This window comes from Zonotrichia leucophrys, chromosome 5 (assembly GCF_028769735.1).
Source record: "Zonotrichia leucophrys gambelii isolate GWCS_2022_RI chromosome 5, RI_Zleu_2.0, whole genome shotgun sequence".
Taxonomy (NCBI): Eukaryota; Metazoa; Chordata; class Aves; order Passeriformes; family Passerellidae; genus Zonotrichia; species Zonotrichia leucophrys.
Genome location: NC_088175.1, coordinates 27,147,855 through 27,171,828, shown reverse-complemented (window position 1 = coordinate 27,171,828; position 23,974 = coordinate 27,147,855). Strand labels below are relative to the sequence as shown.

At 39.4% G+C, this 23,974-nt stretch overlaps 2 protein-coding genes across 4 annotated transcripts in view; one reads left to right on the top strand and one right to left on the bottom strand.

The window, feature by feature from the left end:
• Positions 1–778: 778 nt before the first annotated feature.
• SRP14 (signal recognition particle 14) lies at positions 779–4,030 on the top strand. The gene is made up of 5 exons (XM_064714087.1): positions 779–936; positions 1,419–1,491; positions 2,179–2,291; positions 2,830–2,862; positions 3,207–4,030. Exons 1-5 carry the CDS (start codon positions 793–795, stop codon positions 3,294–3,296), a joined length of 453 nt encoding a protein of 150 aa, XP_064570157.1. The 5' UTR covers positions 779–792; the 3' UTR covers positions 3,297–4,030.
• A 796-nt stretch (positions 4,031–4,826) lies between these two features.
• EIF2AK4 (eukaryotic translation initiation factor 2 alpha kinase 4) overlaps positions 4,827–23,974 on the bottom strand; it is a 38,519-nt gene continuing 19,371 nt past the window's right edge. For 2 of the 3 annotated variants that reach the window (XM_064713843.1, XM_064713844.1), the window contains exons 21-39: positions 23,026–23,262; positions 22,273–22,348; positions 20,515–20,636; positions 20,072–20,121; positions 19,820–19,988; positions 19,209–19,325; positions 18,723–18,788; positions 18,030–18,200; positions 17,308–17,442; positions 17,101–17,208; positions 16,265–16,393; positions 14,849–14,935; positions 13,558–13,670; positions 11,984–12,042; positions 10,829–10,926; positions 8,757–8,825; positions 8,109–8,153; positions 6,880–7,004; positions 4,827–5,683 (exon numbers count right to left, since the gene is read on the bottom strand). In XM_064713843.1, the coding sequence (XP_064569913.1) occupies positions 5,629–5,683; positions 6,880–7,004; positions 8,109–8,153; positions 8,757–8,825; positions 10,829–10,926; positions 11,984–12,042; positions 13,558–13,670; positions 14,849–14,935; positions 16,265–16,393; positions 17,101–17,208; positions 17,308–17,442; positions 18,030–18,200; positions 18,723–18,788; positions 19,209–19,325; positions 19,820–19,988; positions 20,072–20,121; positions 20,515–20,636; positions 22,273–22,348; positions 23,026–23,262 (2,031 nt within the window). In that variant the 3' untranslated portion in view covers positions 4,827–5,628. Of the gene's footprint in view, positions 5,684–6,879; positions 7,005–8,108; positions 8,154–8,756; positions 8,826–10,828; positions 10,927–11,983; positions 12,043–13,557; positions 13,671–14,848; positions 14,936–16,264; positions 16,394–17,100; positions 17,209–17,307; positions 17,443–18,029; positions 18,201–18,722; positions 18,789–19,208; positions 19,326–19,819; positions 19,989–20,071; positions 20,122–20,514; positions 20,637–22,272; positions 22,349–23,025; positions 23,263–23,974 lie in introns of those variants that run through there. The other variant, XM_064713845.1, reaches the window with a different exon arrangement.

Genomic DNA, 23,974 nt, shown 5'->3' with positions numbered 1-23,974 from the left:
CCAGAACGCAGACCAGAGCCCATATATGAACAGTAGGAATTCCCCCAGGGATTCAAGCACCTATCAGCCTGAAAGCAGTTTTTCCTTTTAATCTGTAAGGCATTATCTTCCACTTTTGTTATGTCCATGAAGGAAAAGCAGATCTATTTTCCTAGTGATAAACACGAAAAGCCACTAGATCACGTGCTACTCCTGTGTGCTCCTGGACCGACTGCCACGGGCCTGACAGGAAACTCCCCTTACAGACTCCAGCCCTCAGGAGCCCCAGGTATCCGGGGTGTGAAGCGCTCTCTGGCTCTGCCAGCCGCAGGTTTCCCCTCTGCTGGTTTTGCACAAACCCCGGGGTCTGGTTCGTTTAGTCTCAAATCCCGCCCTTCACCGCCAGCCGAGCTCAACGAGGCCCTTTGCACCAGTCCCGCCTCACGGGGGGCGACGGGCCGGTGCCAGGTGAAGCGTGCGAGCGATTCCCGAGGCCCGGGCACGGACACCGCGGCACGTGGGCTCGGCAACGCGGTCTCCAGGCCCCGGCAGCGGGCGGAGGAACGGCGCTGGGCCCGGCCGGGCAGGGGGCGGGGCCTCGGGAATAGCGATGGGCCGGGCCGGGGGCGGGGCCGCAGGAATAGCGATGGGCCCGGCCGGGCAGGGGGCGGGGCCGCAGGAATAGCGATGGGCCGGGCCGTGCAGGGGGCGGGGCCGCAGGAATAGCGATGGGCCGGGCCGGGCAGGGGCGGGGCCGCAGGAATAGCGATGGGCCGGGCCAGGCCGGGCCGTGCAGGGGGCGGGGCCGCGGGAATGGCAATCGATCCTGCCGTGCAAGGGGCGGGGCTTCCTCGGTCCCGCCCAGCCCGCGCCGCTGACGTGGCGCTGCCCCGCGTTGCGCGTGCGCAGGCGGCTCTTCCGGAGCGGAGCAGGATGGTGCTGCTGGAGAGTGAGCAGGTGCGGGGCCGCGGCCCGCCGGCAGTGGGGGAGAGCCCGTGCGCCGCCGCGGAGCGAGGGAGGGAAGGAAGGAGGGAGGGAGGGAGAGAGAGAGAGGGGGCCCACGAAGCCGCGCGGAGATGCCGGGCCCGCACCGGCCCCGGCGGCGTGGGAGCCGCTGCGGGGGAGGGGAGCGGAGCGGAGCGGGCGTCGCGGTTCCCGGGGACTCTGTGTCGGCGGAGCAGAAGCGCCGGGGCTGCGGGAGGTCCGGGGGCTCAGAGCTCGTGTTCGGAGTCAGAACCGCGGGCCGGGCCGCCCCCGGCTGAGACTTCGTGTCCTGCAGCTTCAGCGTGGGGAAAGCCGGAGTTCGCCTTCCCTCGGTGCTGCCTCCCGCGGGTGTGAGAGAGCCCGGGCCCGGCCGGAGCTCGGAGGGCAGGAGGGGGGCAGGAGCTCGGAGCTCGTGTGGGGGCTCCCAGCCACGGGCGCGACTCTTTCTCTTGCAGTTCCTGACGGAGCTTACCCGGCTCTTCCAAAAGTGCAGGACTTCCGGGAGCGTTTTCATAACCCTGAAGAAATGTAAGTGTTGAGTCTGTTACTGGGTTGGGCTAAAGAGGTGTTAATATAAATCTGACTGCTGTCACCAGGTATTTTAAGCGATAAGAGCTGTAATCCAGGGTATCTGAAGACAAGAGCAGTCATAGGAACAAACCCGTCAGCAGGAGCACTGATTAGCGCTATTAAAATCTATTAGTCCTACAACTGTTAGCTGTGGGACTAATAGTACTAGTAGCATCAGTACTAATAACCTTTGAGTGAGACTGTATTCCAAACTGCAGGGCATTCAAACTAGGACTTTCTGATTGTTAAACAGTAAGTTAAAATCGTTTGTTTTCTGTAAAAGGAGAATTCTGATATTGTTTTTGTGTGTTGCTGCTCCTCTGGTTCCCGCTGGCTGGCACTACTGGAGAGGCCGTGTCAAGAGCCAGCAGGGTGACATGCATTTAAAGCATGCTGCTGCGAGCAGACAGGGCACGTAGCACGTTGAGGAGAGGATTTACTTCATTTTTTCTGGTAGATGTAATTTACAGAACAGATCTTTCTGGGGTTCTAGAGTAAGAGCAATTTGGTAGCAGTACTAGTTCAGTTGGCCTGAAATTTCCAAGGTGTTCTACAGATCTGCTCACGAGCAGTTTTTAGCACCTCATATCAGAAGGCATATGTTGATTTTAATGAAATAAGAATAAAAATTCTTTTTCAATGCAGATGATGGTCGAACAAAACCAGTTCCACGCAAAGGCCATGTAGAAACTTCTGAACCAGCAGACAATAAATGTCTCCTGAGAGCAACTGATGGAAAGAAGAAAATCAGCACAGTGGTAAGTGATAACTTTTAAGTTAGAAAAGCTAGTGGCTCTGTGTGTCTTTGATTTAATGCTCCATATTTTAAGAGAAACTTGAGAAAATGTTAACTGGTAGTTGAAAACCTGATGTGTGTTTACTTTGAATGGGGGATTGGGAAAGGCTTTAGCTGACTTTAGGTCTTTTCTGTGATATGACACAGAGAAACGTTACTTAAGAGAAACAGCTGAGAACATGAGCGGCAGCATTTTTATGGCCCCACAAGTGAATCAAACCTTTCTTTGAATGCTTTTTCACATTTTTCCCATGTGAAAACATGTGACTTAGGGATGAATGGCCTCTAGAGGGTTTTGTTAATCATGGAGTGTTTTCAGTTTTCTAAATCAGTGGAGTCCTATGACATACCAGTACAGCACATTGACCACTGAATGTTGTAAGTTGATCCAACTGCTGCTAAAAAGACCAGATGGTAACTGGTGGGTAAACATGTACTGATACTTGGTCTGTAATAGCAGCCAGAGTTTTTGTAGTTAACCTCCAGTATTACTTTTGTAGGTGAGCTCAAAGGAAGTAAATAAATTCCAGATGGTAAGTTTTGTATGCCTTTCATCTTTCTTTTCTGTAAGTAGTAGAAGTGGTCTGTTGGAAGCAGTGGGCAGCTGTGAACAGGTTGATTTCTTGCTGAACTGCCACAGAAACTAACTGAGACTACCCATTTATCTTAATCTGTTTTTAAAAAATCCTGTTTTGTTTTATTTTATCTAACCTTGTATATTGGTTTAAACAACAGTATTTTCCTAGTGCAGGGTGTAAGAGCATGATTCTCTGGGAAAAGACAGATAATTGGCCATTTGTAATACATAAAATGTTATCTTGCATATTGTCATTTAAGTATTTGGGGTTCTTTTAAATGGTTCTAATTGTTTTTTCAGGCATATTCAAATTTGCTAAGAGCTAACATGGATGGCTTGAAGAAGAAAGACAAGAAAAGCAAGGCCAAGAAGAGCAAAGCAACACAGTGATGGGACAGTGTGCTGCCATCGCTATTATAGACTTGACCCTTGCTCAAAGCAAAGTCCATTTCTTTTTGAGTTACCACTTGTCTTTGGCTTTCCTTCCAGCAGGAAACTGGGATACGATCAGTACTTTTGTTTAAACTGAGAGCAGAGGCGCTTTCTTTGGGTTGTTGTATGGCAGGAGGATGTACAGCATTCTACTGGAGTAGCTTTACACTCAGCTGGTTTGTACTTACACTGCTGCTGTGTTCTCTGCAGTGTAAAACCTGTCTGGGGGGTAGCACAGGGTGAAGAGAAATGCACCCTTCCAAAAGCAAAACAAGACTGGAGCAGGAGCCTCAGTGACAGATGCCCAGTTTTATAGATGAGCCTCAGTAATTCTAGGGAAAGCAGGTGCCAACATATTATCAGGAACAGCTGCTTCCCTGTTTCTGTCTTAAGGGCCATGTCTACATGATGCAGTGCAGCTGTCCCCAAGGCAGCCAGCAGTGCTCGAGTTCCTGCAGAGCTTTCACTCCATGGTGCTCCAGCTGCTCTCACCTGGGCTCGGGGTGGCGGGAGGGTGGGACTCTGCATCGTGCTCCCCTCAGACATAGCTTAAAAATGGTCATCACCTAAACTTTTTTTTTTAAAAACATCATCCTTCAGTATATTCAGGGATCTGAATTTTCCTTCCTTCATATAAACAGATGTAAAAAGTAAAGATGTAATTGCTCCTATTAAAGATATTGAGAAATGGATTGCGTGCAATGGCTGATGTGACTTGTCATGGTGAATTGCTAGGAATGGCACAGTTATCTGTGTCTAGGATTGTCTGCTGCTTTGGACATTGCTGTTAGAACCTTCACAGTTCCCAGTTTTGTGGTTTGTCTTGCAAGTTACTCCTATGCATTTTAACTTTGTCACCTTTGCTACAAGAAAGGGTAGAAAAAGTAGGTAGGTATTTATTAATGTAATGAGTCTGCAAATGGCAATCATTTGTGTTAGAGACTGAGGTGTAAGTTTAAACAAAAGGTACCAAGTGAGGAGGGAAGGAAAACACCAGTGTACTTCCAGAAATCCTTAACATTTCTGTACTTTCCTCCAGTGTTTGATGTGAAATTCAGTACATAGTTAACCATGACTCCTGTAAATCATAGTTTCTCAGCTTCATTCTTCCTGGTGGGGTTGTGCTACAATTTAGCTTCAAGCAGATAATTATAATACTTCCATCGTTACTATGTAACTTCAGACTTAATCTGACAACTCAGGTAAAGAAAGTTAGTTCAAAACTGGTTGTGCCTCAAGCACATGCAGGTTACTTTTTATCTTTTAAGTCTTTGGTTTAGGTTCTGCAGGTCTAGAACAAGTGTTTTGTTTTATCAGGTCTTCATATCGCAGAAGCTGCTTCTTGATTTAAATGCAGAAGTACAGACAGGACAAGCAAAGGCAGCCAGGCTTGTAACAACTCAGCCTGAGATCTACCATGTTTTATACATAAATTGACATAGTAGGTTAAAAAACACAACTAAAATCAACACACAAAAGGCTTATAATGAGTATTTCAATAAGGCTCAGCAGTTTTTATTACATAAAAATTCCTCAAAAATGTTTAAAACAATTTTCATTTATAATTCTAAAATGGATGTTTCTTGTTGCAGTACTACTGTTGCATAAAAGGCATTCTGAAACAATTTTTACAAAAAGTAGTTTTACATCTGTACAGCTGATTTGTGTAGCATAAGAGGCAAGAACTACATGGCAATACCTATCTGTGGCTCTAGTCAATACTTGCTCCTTAATTGCGTACAAAACAACTAATTCCACATTTTGAAAGCATTTAGTTTTGTATTTGTTGTGGTTTAGGAATGTCATTCTCTAGTTTAGTGCTCCAGTTGAATGCATGTGCCACCCACTACCCCCTCCCCCTGCAGGTGGCTGGAGAGGAGAATTGGGAAGCACAGAAGGTAAAGAGCACAGGCTGAGGTAAGAATATAGTGGAAACAGCAATGAGATAAGAAAACACTAACAGCAACAATACCAGTGGCACAGAGTACAGGAAGGGTGAACGAGTCCGCAGAAACAACCCAGCCCAAGTGCTCCCTCTGCCATGCTGTGCCCACCTGCAATGGTGTGAGGTGGTACAGATCAACCTCTGGCTTCTGGCCGTGCCTCCTAGCTACAGCAAATATTAACCTTGTCCTGGCCAGAACCAGGCCAATAGTATACATGAAATGCAATCTGGACACAGAAATAGGCCCTAGTTGCCTGTCTTGCATTACTGCAGCTTTTTGAAATTCCATTTGACAAAACGGTGTTGTCCAATTGTAGAAGCATCCCATAAATGATGCTTTAAGTACTAAAACAAAACCTTGTATTCATCTCGGTAACTGTACAGGATAAGTGCAGAAACCCTGCAGAGGGAAGGAAAAAAGAATTTTAGTATTTTGAAACTGCAGGTTTGAATGCTGCAATTCCTATGACAAATCCTCAGAATAAGACAGCACAAAGATCTAGCAGAAAATCAGTAAGTTTTACTTTGTTTGGCTGTGACAGCAATTTTCCCCTCATGCTCTTTCCACTGATCTTGCCTGTTCAGTTTTCACTCCAGTGATCTGAAGGCTTAGGGCTAAGTAGTGCTCAGGCCCCAGATGGGATAGGAAGATAGTGAGGGAGTGCATTACATCCATACCCAGCATTGCATGGAGGAGTATTTGGGTTCTGTTGCTCACAGCCTTGGAAGTCCCATGAAGAAAAGAAATGCTTCACTTGATAATGTAGCTGTCTTACTAAACAGCAAACCTGGAGCAATTTTGGTGCATTTGAGAAAAGGGAACCAGCTTTAGTCTTGTTGAAAGGTTAAATAGCACTTTCAAGTGGAACAAAGGCGTAAGTACCGAGGTCTCAAGTAGACCAGTACATGCAACATTTAACAATTTGAGATTTAAAACTGGACATAGTGGATGTGTCCAGACTATCTATATCAGCCTTGCCAGAGTCCAACAGGCAGACTATGAGGTGAACATAAATGTTTTTATGCTTACAAATCAGAAATGGGCTTTACTGTACATGTTGGGAGAGCATACTTTATGTTTGCATGAAACTGGGCACTCTCCCACCTGTACCTGACTGCCATGGTATTATTTCAAAGCAGGAGGAGTTAAATGTATTCATGAGTTTCAGAGGACAAGCTGAGTCTCTCTCATCAGAAAAGAGGGCTTTTATGTAGCAGCATAGATGTATATATTATACATACATCTATATTTACATATATAGAAATATATGTACTATATATAGCAGGATATCTGACTGTGCGTAATTGTCTGCTATCCATTTCTATTAACAAAGCAAGTGAGATAAAAGTGGCAATATATCCTGGAGCTTCTGGAAAAGACTTAGAAAAATGAAGAATTTACATTTTAGTAAGTGAGGGTTAGTGGCCAGTCCTATACTTTTGAAGGAACTATGCACATTTCCTGAGTGTTTCTTTTTGTCTCAGAGAGAGGGGAAAGTGAAAGACAAGTTAGGAGCAGCTTATCTTCTAGTTTGAATATAGAAAAAAATGGAAAAAATCTAGTTTATGTACCCATAAGAGTTTTAACAAATTTACCTCTTTTCCATTTTGAGACTGTAAATTTCATCACAAATTGCTTGTAAATATGAAGATCTCTGCTTGGGCCATCGTGACATCAATTGTCTCACAGTAGCATCAAAGGCTTGTCTATCTCCATCAAGCTAAGGAAAAAAATTGACAAGGAACTATGCTAGTCCCATACTCTTGTGAAGGAAATACTTCTCCTAGTAGGATGCAGCCTTCTGAATACTGTGCAATGTCAATGCTCTAATTAAACAGCTTTCAAACATGATAAATGTCAACAACATGTGCAACTTAATTCCTAAAAAAATTAATTTAGTGATCACTTTCTTAACACATTTCAGCACAAGCAATGAAAAGGGCTGTGTCAGCTTGGCGGTGCTGGAGAGAATACAGTAACTGTGATGTAATGGTGATGAAAAGTGAATGATGTAAGCTGATCATGTGCATATTTATTTAATTTTTTTTTGAGTAAAAGGTGATAAACTACCTCCATGATTCATACAGACTGGATCAACAAAGTATTTTGAAAATGTTTTGAAATGTTTCACTGGGTTTTGGTTACCAGACCAGCACTGCTTCAGAGCAGCAGATAAAAGGTATGAAAGTAATAAATGCACTTCCAGTAGGATGCTATTCTTGAGTCTGGGTTTTTAGAGGGTGGAGAGGCATCCATCCCTCTCAAGCTAGTGTTGTCATTGGAGAAAAGAAGAAAGCTTTGTCTTTGGTGTTGTCATCTTTCATGCACCATTGACCAGCTCCTGAGTTGCTAAAGGTGTCAATATAATAAAAACCCTTTTATGTCTTGGCTTTACTAAGGGATGTTTCAGCTACTGTACTTGAAACAATTGCTTTTGTATTTTGGGTTCTCCTTCATTAAGGGCTTCAAGGAACACCTTTGTTGAAACTGCTATTAATGCTTATTGGTTTCTGAAAAAGAGCAGTTAAGATTTAATTTTAGATAACTATTCTTGGGGGAAAAAACCTCAGAGCTTTGGATTAGGACTTTCTAATGTTGTCTTGTGTAACTTGAACATTTCACAAAAAGTTTCTTGGTCAAGCTTCCTGGGTAAAAAAATGCTTTTTAAAACCTAATTCAATAATTAGGTTTATGTTTTAAACCTAATTCAAACTTGAAGGAAAAATCTAGAATGGGTGAATTTTACACTTCACTTCATTGGGAACAGAATTTATCATCTATTGTGTTCAGTTAAGAGTTCTAACAACATTACTTAATTGCTTACCTCTAATGATAAGAAGTGTATCACAGTTGCTTTTGGCAGATCAACCTGTAAAAATATCAAGAAATCAATACTTAACCATTCTCTCTTATCAGTTTGCCAACTAGAGATGAGCTACACCGAAGGGAGCCAGATCTTTTGATTTCCAGAGAAGCATTCATGCTGCTAAAATGGGGAACTTATTTTAAAATGATTAAAACCTTTTTAACCATTCCTGACAGATTCCATTATGGAAAGTTGCACATAGGTGCAGGCAGTTATGTTTCCTGAGAAGCATATACCATTTCAAAGTCCTTTGTGACATGGTCAGTGAAGTCTAAAAGCCACATACAAACAAGAGCCATGTTTGCTTAAATGGAAGTGCAAATCTAGTAGGAACAAGTTATTACATCTACCACAATAGCTGGTGTAATTACAGCCTAAGAGCTTACAACTAAATGCTTGTGATATTTTATTCCATGCAGCCATCCACCCATACACACAATCTGAGACACTTTTCAAGTATCAGTGAAACAGACCAGGGGTCTTACTTAACCTGAAGTTTGACTCATTTGGTTATCACTAAAGTGAGGCAATTAGCAGTGGTTTGCTCAGCATCATCCACTGCAATTAAGGATTCAGAATTAGTTCAGGCTTCTGCCAAATACTTACTGCCAAAATCTCAATCTCACTTGTTTTTTGTTGCAGGCTGGAAATGAATGCCTGAAGTCTTGTTTGTACCTGGGAACAAAAGATGGGCAAAAGTAAAATAAACAGCTTGTGAGACACAGGTTGGGAACACTGATTTCATATTGCATAGGTGAGAACAAAATAGGCTGCTTCTAACAAGATGTAGAACTACATCTTATTGAAACAAATATTTAATATAATTTTCAGTAAAAATTTCACAATAATCCTTGATGAGCAGAGAGGAAGGAGACTGGAGCTGAGACACTCTTGACTCAGTGGCACACACTTGACAATACTGGTTCTAAAGCAGACAGAACAACATGGATGCTTGCATAACTAGTGAATACTGCCCTCTGTTTATGGGTGTTAGATAACTTTCAAAGGAACGTGAGAACCTGTGACTGGATGCAGTGAATCACCTCCAGCTAAAGAAGGAGGATGGCTTTTGAAAGCCAAACCAAAATAAGGGTCATGCCTTGTAACACCTTTTATCAGAGCAAGCTAGTGGTCCTGCAAAGGGAGCACTTTACAAACATAGTTGCAGGCTTGCATTATGTTGTCTTTTCTACCTAGGAAAAGTTGCTTTTACATAATCAAAACCTGAAAACAGTAAGTCTGTTTAGCTCAGAGAGTAACATCCATTTCTTTATTTGGATTCTGAGAACTACTAACTGGGGAGATTTTTTTTGTTGCACATCTAAGTTTGGACTGAAAATGGCATAAAATGACAGTTCTGTTTTACCATGTACTCTAAATATCTTGAGGCTAATAAAGCTAAACAAGAAAATTTTGACATTTGTTTCTAGCATCACTGAATGTTTTCTACATTACTATAGTATCAAGTTTTAGGCAGGTTGTAGGGTTTTTTGTTATTGCTTTGGTTTGGAGGTTTTTTTGGGTTTTTTTATATCCATAATTTTTTTCTTAGACCTTCAGTTTTAGACAACTTAATGAAATAAAATGCATAAAGTACCTTTTACAAACATACTACAAATTGATGACCTTGCACCTTTGTGCTGGTTTTGTCTGGGGCAGAGTTAGCTTTTTTCACAGTGGCTGTTACGGGGCTATGTTTTGGATTTTTGCTGAACACAGGATTGATAACAGATGTTTTTGTTATTGCTGAGCAGTTAATCACTGATAAAGATAAGTAAGGAAGCATTAGATGGCAAGGCTATTAGCCACAGATGTAGGGATCAAACACTATTGTACTAAAGTTACAGGAATTTTCCAACATCTTCCCCCACAGCTGCACAGACTACTTCTTTTAAAACAAGATACCTTGTTTGAGAACAGAGCCAAAGCCTTTTCTGCTTTTCACATGGCCATGCTGATGGGGGTGCATGGGAGGTGACACAGCCAGGGCAGGTGACCCCAGCTGACTAAAGGGACATTCCAAACCATGTGACATCATGCTCAGTATACAAAGTTGGGGGAAGAAGGAAGAAGGGAAGACATTTGGAGTGATGGTGTTTGCCTTCCCATTCACCATTCCAGGGGATGGGGCCCTGCTCTCCTGGGGATGGCTGAACACCTGCCTGCCCATGGGCAGCACTGAATTCATTCCTTGTCTTGCTTTGCTGGTGTGCACAGCTTTTGCTTTCCCTATAAACTGTCCTTGTCTCAATCCAGGAGTTTTCTGACTTTTACCCTTCTGATTTTCTCCCTGATCTCACTGGTGGGGGAGTGCAGTGAGTGAGTGGCTGCATGGGGCTTGGCTGCTGGCTGGGGTTAAACCATGACAGCCTTTGACACACTTCAGCATTTAGGGAGGAAGAAAAACAAAAGGGAAGTTCTAGAACCAACAGCTCCTAGAAAAGTAAGATTTTTAGTATGCGTGCACAATGATAGCTGATGTCACAGATAATCCCTAAAATCCAAATTGTTAGAAAGGGTGGTCTTTGCCTTCAACCACTTGTGTTGTTCCTAGTCTAATTTATGAATAAAGAACAAACAGGGTGAATTTGTTTAAGTTAGGTGACAATGAAGTATGAATTCTACCATTCCTTAACTTCTAAGGATCACTTCTGAATACTTTTTTGATGTGTGTGTACCTGAATTTCTTGACGCCGCCTGGCACTGGCAGACAATTTTTCAGGGGCTATGACACTAACGTTAGGCACTGCAAGAGTTCCATGTGATTCAAACACACCTGAAATGCAAACACATCATTTTAGTTCACAGTATTTCTTTACACAACAAGTATCAAGAAACAGAAAATACACTAATACTATGCTAAAATCATTGTAGTACAGGGATTAAAAAACTGCTGAAAACCTCCAAAATCTGACAGGATAATGAGATGTGCACATAAATTCTCACTCACGACTTTGAAGGACTGGTTGTTAAGACTAAGAAATTTGGTATTTTACATCACTGTTCCCTGAAACTAAGAAAAGGTTCCAAATGACTTTCGTAATTTCACAAAGGAATGCAGTGCACCTAATATCAAAAAAAGCCATTACAAGAATGAGGTGACTGTTTAATGCTCAGTCCCATAACAGAATCACTGACAAAATGAACAATAAACACCAGCTTCTCCAAATAACAATAATCACCATTTGAAATGGCTTATTTTGAAATCCAAATTTCCACTTCTGGTAGTCACACACACACAAAACCAACCCGCCAAGTTAAACATGGCCTCTTTCCCTCCCTATTATGCAAAAGTGTGTCTGTGTGAAGTGTTTCTTGAAGAATCACCACCACCACACACTGTATCAGTGCTCAATAAAACAAGATGCAAAAATGCCAAACTTCAGCCCCACAGCAAGTACTTAATATTATTCTTTAGGTACAAACTTATCAGAATAAGGAATGCAAATCCACAGCTAGAAATGTAAAGGCATTTTCGTTTGGTCTCAATACCCTAACAATCACAGATCAAGTTATTTTTCAAGATGACACTTAAATTTCTCCTCAGCTAGGAAATTTGGCAAATTTTGGCTTTCCCAGCCTCTTGGATTACTGCATCAATGAATGCTTGTATGGCGAATATTCTGCCCATTGGTCTGAGCACTTAGTTTGGAGAAAAAGTCTGTTTAAAACCAGTTGGAACAATATCTGAGATTAGGAGGCAGTGCCACTAATCAGAGCTCTGCTATAGAACATTTTCTTACTTTGCCTTTGGTACTATTCTCCTAAAAATCAGTTTTTGAGCAGAAAGAGGAACAGTTACTTTATATGTTCTGTAACTAGATATTAAATACCTGAAATATTAGTAAATGATCCTTTTTGATTTGGTATTGAAAGATTATCTGCGGTTTCTCTAAAAATAAACAAAGACAGTTAAGGAATATACAATTATAAAGAAATACTGTAATAAGACAGTAGTTTCAGATTATCATAGATACTTAATTCCAACAGATAAAGAAGTCTGCAGATAGTCCCCAGCACACATTCATTATTCATGAATCAATTTATTCAGGAGCTGTCATGAAACCATACAGAATTACGTTTAAAATCAGGTCTAGAAGCAATGCTCCCAATGGATACAAAAGACATCCTCCCTATCATACAAGAGTGATTTATAGCCTAACACAAAAATATATTGTTAGAGTATTCTCTCTGAATTTTTGATTTAATCTGCTTCTCACAGGTTTCTGTGACACAATACTAAAGTATAAAAGTCGTATTTATACTTAAAGAGCACACATATTCAAAGAAGTCTTCAATAATTAGTTTGAATACCTTTTACTTTCCACATTCAGAAATTCATTAAAAGAGAAATTTGCCAGGGCTAATACAATCAGCTATTGCATTTCTCTGTTTAGTGGTACCATGCAAGGGTTTTTCTATTCTGTTTTCAGGATTTAGAAATAAGGTAACTTTTTGAAAGAATGATTTTTCTTTCACAGCTTCTAGTAGATCTGTCACAAAGCACCTGAGGATCAGGTTAGTTGCAAAATGAAATACTAAGATTGGCTGAGGCCAGAAAAAGGAGAATGAGAGGTGAATAACAGGAGACATCAACTGATTGTATAAACTACTGCTTGATTTCAGCATTTCCAAGCTTAATGATTTCCTTTATTGTTAAGCTTGGATGTTATTGTTAAGATTAGATGGCAAATCTGTTAAGATTCTGAATTCTACTTTGTGTGACTAATGCATGTCTATTCCTGCTGTCAATGCACACATACAAATACATCTGGATGCATGTATAATTACAGACTTACAGGGGGCTATGTGTAAGTGACAGCTGCAGTGCTTGAGCAGTACATTTCTGTACTAACTACTCCTGTCATTTCTGTACTAACTTCCACTGGTGACAGTAAATAGTAATTTCAATGAAGCCAGAGTTAAGGGGTTTTCCTGTGTACCCCAAGTCTTTGTCAGGTGTGCCTTTCATTTGTGCCACCAGAGCATACAGAAGTGCAAGAGTTACACCTTCATTTCATCATACCAATACTGCCTCAGAATGAAAGGGATTTGCTCCTTTATTCTTTGATTACACAGTACACAAATGTAATGGACTTCTGCTCAGTAACAGGAACTTGCAGGCAGCCAGACAAACAGTACTGCTGTTCTAGCAGCTTTGGGGTAACTGTGTGACCTTCTAATTTATGAAGCACTATGGATGCGTGAATGTAGCAGCAGCTAGGGAAATCAGTTTCTTTCTTAATCTCAATACAATTCTATAACAAAACCTTTTGCTTTCTTTTTCCCTAAACAGAAATTCAGCAATTTCTTTACCAAATAAAATTAAGGTTTAACTCAGCATATACAAACATATATTCATTTCTGATTTAGACTATCCCCATTATTGACACGTTATACTGCTTACCTACTGCATCTTTCGTCACCAATTTTCATTTTCAGTTTCTGGATCAGGTGATCTACTAAGTCAGACTCCAAAATCCTTTTCTCTGTCTGCCTGTCTTTCTCAAAGGATTTCACCTATGATGTAGTTCATTGGGTCTTAAGACTGTTGATACTTAAAATGGCATACAAATAAACTTATCAAACTTAATCAAAACCAAACTATTTCACCCATTAAAGGTGAAAGAGTCAGGTAGGAAGCTATTATCATCACCAATCAATCACTGCCAATTAAATCTTTGATCAGATTTTTTTCTGCCAACTACTAATTTATTTTGCATCTAATGTGATAATTAAGTTCTAAACAATGGTTTATAATTTTAAGTATCATATTATTAATATTTATATTCAAATAATTATATTAGAATAAGGCTTGCCTTTCAATTTGCAAGAGTTAATTCAAACATTCAAAACTTAGGCATCTGCACACTCTTTATTGGCAAGAGGTTAATCAGCAACAACACCATTCACCTCATTAACATCTCCTTTATTGGTTTTGCTTCAATAATTCTTGCAATTATTGTTGTTACAGTAACAGAGTGAATAAGAAAAATATTTTAGAAAGGCATATTGGCTGTTTGTGCCATATGCTGTCAAATGGTTAGTATTTTTTTCAGTCAAAAAATGAATCTTTGTTCAAAAAATAATGATCTTTTCTCTAATGATCCAGAACATTTTAAAACTTTCAACTTCAAAAAACCAAAGGTACCAGAACCACAGGCTGCAAGAGTACAGAAGAAGAACAGAGTACATTCATGTTGTGACAAAGTTCAGTCTTTGCATCCTAATCTGAGTTTATAGAGGTGAAGAGTGTGGTTCTGACTGACTGTTGGAACAATACTGATTTTTTTAGATTTACATTTGAGTTGTATTTATTTTGTAACATGGAAAGAAACCAACTGCAAAGATTGTTAAGTCAACAAATTCCTTTTGTAGATTTAAGGAAGTCAGAGACAAGAGAAACCTTTTTCCACACTAAACCATCGATGGCACTGTCAAGCAATGTTTGCAATAGTTTTTGCACTTTCCTAGAGGGAAGGAGGACTGTGAATAACAGTGTTATACAGGGATAAAACACGTTTAAAATGTTGAAATTGTTCAGAATAACATTTCTACGACTTAACAACCAAAACTCTATTTACCTCAACTCTCCTTACTTAAGTATAACTTACATTGTATTAATAATGACCTTAAAAAAAGGTAGAACAGAGTACAAATCTAAAACACTATAAAGCATCCCCTGGTCCCATGCTTACCTTCACATGACTTCCTTCTTTCTCTGACACCAGAGCCACATACGTAATCCCAGAGCACCTGCAGTATTCCTGCAGTTCTTCCTGGGACTAAAGTGAAAACAAAAGAAGGGGAATGAGACATTTGACATCTTATAAAATGACCAAATAGGTAATCAATCAGTCTCCTGTCTTTAATAAAGTAACTTGATATACAACAGCCTCACAACTTCAGAGAGAGAAAAGCTTTATTAACAACCTGAGCAGATGAAACTTCATTATGCATGTATTTATCCACCCAAGGCTTGCTAAAATTGAAATCCAAGTCTATGCTTGGACAGAGAGAATGCCTAGGTCCTGCAGCCCAGGTCCCCACACAGAAGGGCTACCTATACAGAGAAGTGCAGAGCCCAAGTAACTAAAAATGTGCAGTGTAGCACCAGGCAGACAGACAGACAGACACCACCCTGCTGCCTGCAGCTTTCAGTCCTGCATGGCTGGAGGTCTGCCACTAAAGCTGACTCCAGCTGGCTTCCTGTGAAACCAAGGCTATGCTGACTCACTCAGCACTGGCTTGCAGGACAGCATTAGACAGTGGCAAGAACTACCCAAACAGTCATTCCTTCTGGATCAAACAAACAAACAAAACAAATAACCCCAAACCAAGAAAATCCAGCCTACGTGATCATAGGAAAAGTATATAATCTAGATTTTTTAGTCCCAAGGGACTGAAACCATTGGAAATGTTATGGCAAAATAATTACAAAAAAGTCAGACAAACTAGATGAGCTCAAAGCTTCCTGCCCTGCAGCACATGATGTGCAATGGGCAGCTGCAGTTTCTCTCTTGTTAGTCACAAATGGGGACACTTGAAGGTGAAGCAGATTGTGAGTGCCACCACCTCTAAAAGGGACTTCAGTGTTGCCATGTAGCTCACTACATCCCATGAAGCACTGCTGGCTACAGCTCTGTTTGCTTTCAGCTGGATGTAAATGGGCCCAGCTCAGCTTGCCACTCTCTCTTCCCCTCCTACTACACATCTCTTCAAGGACTACAGGGGGACCCATCTGGTAGCTCAGTTTGCTAAACTGTATTCCTAACAGTGAAATAATGTCAATATTCCCTCTGTACCTGAGTGTCTTTGGCCATCTGGCTATTCTAAAGTTGATGCTACTGTTCTGTTCTTGATGTACCCCCTATTAAGTATTAAATTTATTAATAGGAGGGATCCTTCTTCACACTTTTAAATACTCTGGAGGAACGCTGGAAAACCATTGAGACTTTCTTGACATTACTGTATCTGAATAGCAACCTACATGCTCAGTATTACGAGCCTCCACCAAAAAAAACCCAGAAAAATACCCCAAAAAAGTATGATTTCAGTCTGCACTAAATTGGAGAACAATAATACAGTTAACACATGGAGATAAAAAATTCTACCTGGGACCAGTCATACATTATTTCAGCTGGAATTCCTGCAGTCCAGAATTTCTGAACAATGTTGATAGCTCTACCCATTGACATCTGACCAACACTTACAACCAGCAGGTCACACGAGCTGACAGAAACCTGAAGGGAAAGTAAAATCAAGGAGACAATATTAGTCACAAGACCACCTTTCCCCCTTCATAAGGTAGCTAAAGTTACAAAGATGGACAAATATTCCAACATTTGCCAAAATGCATCACCCTAAAAAGCAAAAAAGGGATTAGATCCACCTATTTTGAGAGCTACAAGCCACCTAAGTCTCTCTGAAAGTCACTGAAGCTCAGTCTTCCATCCAAAGCACCTCCACAGCCTCAGCCTGCCAGGTATCCCTGCCTACCCTGTTCCTTCCTTCCCACTCTCCTTGCCAAGGTTAATATATTCTTATAGAGAAAAGAGAATAAAATACACATTTCACAACCAAGTGATGATGTGTGACACCGTACAAAGTGGTCAATATTCTTAAAGTAGTAGGGGAAAAAAACACTAAATATCTACAGTTGTACTCTTCCATCTGAAAGAATACACAGGCTGAGAAAAACATCCCATTAAATTAAAAATAAAATGGTGTAAGCCTGAAGATCCTGTCTTCCCTTAATTCTCATTTACTAAATAGTTCTATGTTGAGAAACACAAAAGAACACAGGTCATCTTGATGTCTGCCTTCTATTTCAGTACAGTATTATTTTGGAACATATCTGAACATCTTATTTTTTGTCCATCTCTAGCTACAATCAGGTTATTGAACTGTCAGAAGTAAACAAATTCCCCACTTCCCAAAAAAGACTTACAGAATCCTCCACACTGGAAACAGCAGCAGTTATTTTATCTATAGCTATGCTGACTCCAACGGCTGAAGGAACTGGTCCTACTGTCTGTGGTCCTCTAAACTGTGGAATCTCAAGACAAGAAAAAACCAGAATGGAAGACCAGTTAGTTATCTTGGCAAAATGGGTTAGAAAAAAAATCAAAATGTACTAGAAGAGATAAGCACATACCAGATGATCATATCTGCCTCCTGCAGCAAGAATTTCAGGCACAGTTCTTTGTCTTCTTTTGATGTATGCTATAAACTGGAAGATAATACCATTGTGCTGCTGTATTTTGTAAACCAGTCCCAGATTTATAGAGATCTGTAAAATAAAAACGAATGTGTGCACATATATATTTAATTTCCTGTTAGCAGCATGGATTTAAAACATTGTTTTCACATAAGGAAAATATATGGAAACATTCCTTATCTCCAAAAATTTAAAATACAGTGAAAAATAAGGAAATTAAAGGTGCTTTAATCTTACAGGATCTCAAAAAACCATGTAGCACAAAACCCAAACAGCAACCTTCAAGGAAGGTGGAGGTCTTTAGTAGTCATTAGATTTCTGTCTTTTTAAGATATTTAGTTTGTTTCAATATTTATTAAATCCCCTCTTTTATGCTCTAAGTAATGCCTTCAGTCTTGGGTGGAGAAAGGAAAAAAGTCTGAGTGTCATTAGATAAGTTAAGCCAGAGCCTTCTGACTGGAAGAGGTCTTATTTTTAAAATGCATCTTTAATAAAGAAAACAAAAGGGAAAAAAAGGAAGAAGTATCAATTCAGTATTATTTGCCATCAAGATACTTGCATGTGCTTTTCCTGTTGTAAAATATCTTTATTTCCTGGCATATTACAATGCACAGCAGCCCTGTAATTCCATTAATTTATTAGCAGAGCATTTTACAAACCTGAAGTTTTATTCCCAGTTGCTTTAACAGACCAATGATTTCCTCTAAATCCTTCATGCCATGCTTCAACAGCTGAGTGACACTTGGCTTTTGTTTTATCATTGTGTTTAGAAAGGGAAATACATTACTTGCTTCTCCCTTCTGCTCAATGAATTTATAGAGTCGAGAAAGCTAAAAACAAAAAATAAAATTATAAGCATACATAGCAACACATACAATATTCATAATAGGTCCCATCTGAAAACAAGAAAAATATCTGACTTTCTAATTGTGGGAGTAAGACATGTGCCTTTTTTGTTTGTTTTGGCTAGCAGGCTGTTTTTACATAGTAGAGTTGAGGAAAATAATAATAGACACAAGTCTTCGACTACCCAGAAGTTAACTTCAACTCTACGCACATTCAACATTTGCAGAGAAGTTTTTTTAAAAGTTTCTCTCAGTTTTCTTTATTAAATATCTCTCTGTAGTATTCCATTTACCCTTTTTTAGTTTCCACATGTTTAGAGAACAAGCTGCAATACTGACTTTCAGAGAGAACAGAGAACAAAGTCAGACCACTTGCAAAGGGAATGACCTGAACAGCACATGTAACAGGTTATTTTTCTTCCTCTGGCTGATTAAATTACAAAGAAAATAAAATACTACTGTCTTATGGCAAATTACAGGGAAATTAGCTGAATTAAGATCACTTACACTCGCTGATGTGAGAGAAAGATTACAGAACTTGGCTTCTACTTCTCTTTTAGTTAGCTTTTCAGTCTACAAGAAAAACAGATTAAAACAACATTTGATTGTGTTTAATGTGTTACTGTAATTATTCAAATTAATTTCACTTCTATTCTGTGCTTATAAAGTATAAAAGACCTAACTGATATTAAAACACACTTTAAATTTAATTTTTAAATGTTTTTATTGACTAGCCTGTCAGTTCTTGATTAGACAGGTGAATAATTATCTCATAAATACACATTCAAGAATCATCTTAAACCATCCCAATCCAGAAGTATCAAGAAAGTAATTAATCTACATTTACAGGCCAAAGCCAACCTTTTTATGGATCAAGAGTATACTCCTGGTTAGGCTGGCAATGGGCTGTTATTCATTTTTAGAGATAGCCCCACAAAATAGAATATTCTACAGAGATGATTACAGAGGATAGGTTAATAACTAATGCCTCACCACAGCATCATAGAGAATGATGTAGACTTGATTGAGTTTGTCCTCTGGTATCCCACAGTGCAGAAGTATAGCTTTCAGTAAGGCAGTGTGGTTCAGATAAATACTGTAATTTCTTTCCTAGCAAAACATAAATAAAAAAAGGAAGAAAGAATGAAAAAGCCAAGTTTTACTTGCATTCTGTTTTCTTAAAAAAAACCCAACCCTCACAAAACAAAGAGGCTTCCTATACATTTAATAATAATAATAGGTCAAAATTAACTTCAAACCACTTCTTTCACTACCTTACCTTTCATCTATAACTAAAGAATGGCAAGTCTTGTCCCATTCTACAGTAATCACTTGTCTGACAGAAGAAAGACATTATTTCAATGGTACTATAAAGGATTCAGTTCTTTCCTTTGCACATAAACCTATGCTTCATTTTAAGTTTACCTAGGAAACACATCTTTTATGGCAGTGTTCTATAAGTGCCTATAGATAAAATGTGAAAATAGTTCTGTACTGGTTAAATTTAAGGAAGTATCCTTTTACAACACATCAAACTAAATATTGAGTTAAATTAAAATTTTGGGTGGAAAAGAGGGGAAAGGGGCTGATTATAGAGAATCTACCTGTAGCACTGAAAATTCTTGAATGATTTCTGAAATTGCATAAATGGTTTCTGCTATAGGCAAAAAGCTATTTCCAGTAGATGTAATGATGTCAAACGCACATTCTAGGAGTTCTTTGGGATGACAGCGGTCTAACTTCCGAGGTCTGAAAACTCGCTCTATACAGTATCTAAAGGAAACATCGAACAATGAATCAGCCTCTTCAGAAGTCACTGTCACAGTCAGTGCAAATATCACCCCTACATCTCTTACCTTTTCAAGTTTGATATGTTATTTCTAGCTACAAATCTTGCAAAAGGAATCTGAAAAACAAAATACATGAAAATTGCTGAAACCAAACAGCTGATTTGACTGAGCTCTGCAACTAGAGGCGAATTATACTGTGTAGTTACACTTGTATTCTCCAAAGGGTAATATAATGTCTAAAACACCTGACATAGCCAGGTAGTATTGATCTAACCATCCTTATGCAAGTCGTAAATGAAAACATTATTTTCACCTATGTTAAAAAAACAAAAACAAACAAACAAACAAATGCTATTTCTTCAAAATGTGGTCAGGGCTCCAGCTGTCAAGAGGAGGAGTACAGAACTCAGGAGAACAAGAACAGACAAGAAATGTAAGCTTAAACCAAATTCTACCACAACACCCTCCAAACCCTCTGAAGCTTTGCCTGCAGAGATGATGCTACTTACTCTGAGGTCATAAGGAAGCATTACCAGCATCCCACTGTGATCCATGAAATATGAAGCTTCATTATGTTCATATAGCTTCTTATTTCTGGGCATCAGCAGTGGAGTATGCAGCTTGATGGCTCCTGCACAAAACCAGAAAACACTATTATCTCTCATTTCAGAAGAACACCTGCTTTTTACAAGTTCATGAACACCCTTGCAGGGCATAATTATGTCAATCCATAAGTGAAAAAATTACATTAAATGCCCTTAATGGACTTTCCTCTTCCATATTTAAAGAAAGAATGTAAAATTTTGTTTTATGCCTATGCTGCATGCTTCTTGGGCTCAGCAGGCAGGCCACAGAAGAAAGAACTGCCAATTCCACAGCCCAGCAGAATCTTTACCTTGCCCTCCCTCTTCAAACACCACCTTTCACAAAAGCAGGCATATGAAACAGATGAGAAACTCTGCAGTTACCAGTAACAAGTACTGTTTTGGTCTAGAGACATTTCCATATAGGACAGATTTTGTTCGGACATGTTGCATCCTCTGTCTCAAAAACATACTAGAAGTCTTTGTGTTTCATTCTTAAAACCTCATGAACACCTTTCTTTTCCTGGCTACATTTTGCAACCATCTATCTGCATGAATCCAATGTTCACTGAAACCTAAATATTAATCACACCACTTATTATTAAAAATAGTTTCCTGTTTTAATATTTGATTGAGAATCACCAGAAAATTTATTTAAGATTAACTCAATTAGTTGTTAACTCAACACTAACTTTTAAACGAGAAAAGAAGCGCCCCAAATAGAAAGAAATTCTTCTAGCCATTACAGATGTCAGACACAATCTAATGGAAAGAAATACGTATCCAATCCCCTTTTTTTTCGAAAAGCATGAAAACATTTCAGTCCTTAAAATTTCCCAAATCTGGCAAGCTTTAAGGAGCAATGGGAGAGGTAAACCCATCCTTGACTCTGTATTTCGCAGCTTCTCACTCTTTTGTATTGCCAAATTTTGATCCCGCTTCATCAGATTATGATTTACTTGGAAAATGCAAAGCTTCCATTTCAAAATTCAGTATTTTTATATAAAATAGTATCATGAACACTTGCAAGACAACACAATTTATAACATTCCAAGTGTGACAGTGGCTGCATAAATTTCCTTCTCAAAAAATAAGTTTAAGCGAATACTATTATTAATGACTGGATAGATTCCTGGAAAGGAAAATGAGAGACTACTAAATATCATGGCATCAGCTTCGGCTCAGGAAGTTCCTGAACAGCAAAGCATTTCCAAGACTACATAACTGGAAGTACCCCTCCATGCTTGCTTTGTTTCCATGCTCTCCCTTATGCTCCTCCCATTCTGGCTGCCCAAAGAGAGGTTACTGTGCTCCATGGATGCCTGATCTCCCGCTACAGAGCCAGCCTTGCATTCAGATCCAAATTTTGTGTAACAGGCTGTGCCTCTAAAACCTCATACAGATTTATCAGAACAACCATGTACATTCGAAAATATAATTAAGACTTTCACTCTTCTTTCTGTAGAAAATGTAAATGATTCAGATTTTATATTAGTAGCTATTACTGGAATGACAAAATAACAGAAGAAAACATCATAAAAACGTCAAATGATCAACCACTGAACACGTTTTCTGATTTCTCTTACAGAAGTAAATCCATTCCATTCTTTTAAATCCATTCCATTCTTTTAAACCCATTCAATCACAAGAAAGGAAATGAATGACTTTTGTAAACACACCCACCGTGTCTTTTAAATATCCGGCTGACAATGTCACATACATGCTGCTGTATCTTGGCTGCCCAAATAGAAAAACTACCCTGAAACCATCACAAATAAAAAGTACATATATAATTCACACGTGATGAACACTCCATGTAGGCAATCATTCCATGTAATACAGGCAATAAACATTCTGCTATCTCATCCCACTACAAAAAACTGCAATGCTTACATAATAAAAATAACTACAGCTATATGTAGCATTATTGTACTGTGTTACCTTTAATTTCTTTAGATTTAGAAAGATACAAGAGCTGATAAACTAAGAAAAATCAAATCAATTAGAGAAAAAAGCATCCAGGGTCAACACTTTCTGCTGACAACCAGTCAACCATTAATTTGACAGGAATTCAGAGTAAAGAAAGTAATCATCTAGACATAAGTTTAAAGCTCTAGCTGCTACAAACACTGCTGGTTTCTTCACTGAAGAATGAGGATCAAATGGGAAGCAGCTATTGTAACCCACACAGCAGAGACTATAGTTTTAAGTGGGAACCAATGTAAAGGTGAATCTTGAGATAATGCAATTCACTCAGAAATGCACACTGAATTGCATTGAGATAATGCAATTCACTCAGAAATGCACACTGAATTGCATTGAGATAATGCAATTCACCCAGAAATGCTACAGAAATGCTTACCCATATAAGCATATTTTTAAAAAACTCAACACAGGGAAAAGCCAAACCCACGCCTCCCCTGAACACCTACAAACCTTCAGCATATCACTGTCATAAGTATAGTCTATTGCTGGAGATATTCTCTGTGCAAATATCTGACTCATCATGGTCCGGTAGGCCTTGCCATCCACGTTTGCTAAGGTGTGGTGGAGGACTTCATGGAGTTCAGACTCTTCCATTTGGGGTGGTGGAAGATGTTCACTTTTTAACAGCTCCACAGCAGTTGGTCGTGCTGCAGGATCATGGTTCAGGAGCCACGTAATAACCAATCTCTACAAATTAAATCAAAATTTTACAGATTAGAAACATTTTGCAAGGTAACAGCATTTGCAACAAACTTGGTGGTTATATTAATTTGATAGCAAACTGTGGGACTCTACAGGGGAAAAACCAGCAGAATCTGAATATTTGGCATGTACATTATTTGCTTACTATATTATTAATATCTTTTATTACCATCTGAAAAAAATTACTAAACCACACAACTTATTAGAAATGTGCCTCCTGGGATGACAAAATATGTAGTATCCTTTTCCTTTGTTGTTCCATGGTATGCTAACTCACATCTCTTCATCAACAAAATCAAGAGAAAGTTAAGAGGAAATGCAGAATTGCATGCAGGAAATCTAAGATTTGAAAGGCACAAGTGTGAGAGTAGGAGGAATCTCCCTAGCATATTCCAGCGAAATGTACAAAATGGAAATGTTTTATGGTACTAGTAACATGCAGATTGCTGTTTTAAAAGCATAACACACTAGAAGTTAATACTAATGGTCAACAAAAGAGTTGATTAGCACAAGAATAAAGCCACCTAGATGGTCCACAAAAGATTACACTGCTCCTTATCGCTTCGTTACTCTGCCATGGAGGCCTCCAGAACAGCTCTTGGCAGCTCTGTCAAGCTTGGAGCAGCCAATTGAGCTTTTACACATCTCCTTCTGTTGTGTGACACATTTTTTTCAAAAAGTTTAAATAAAAAGTTAA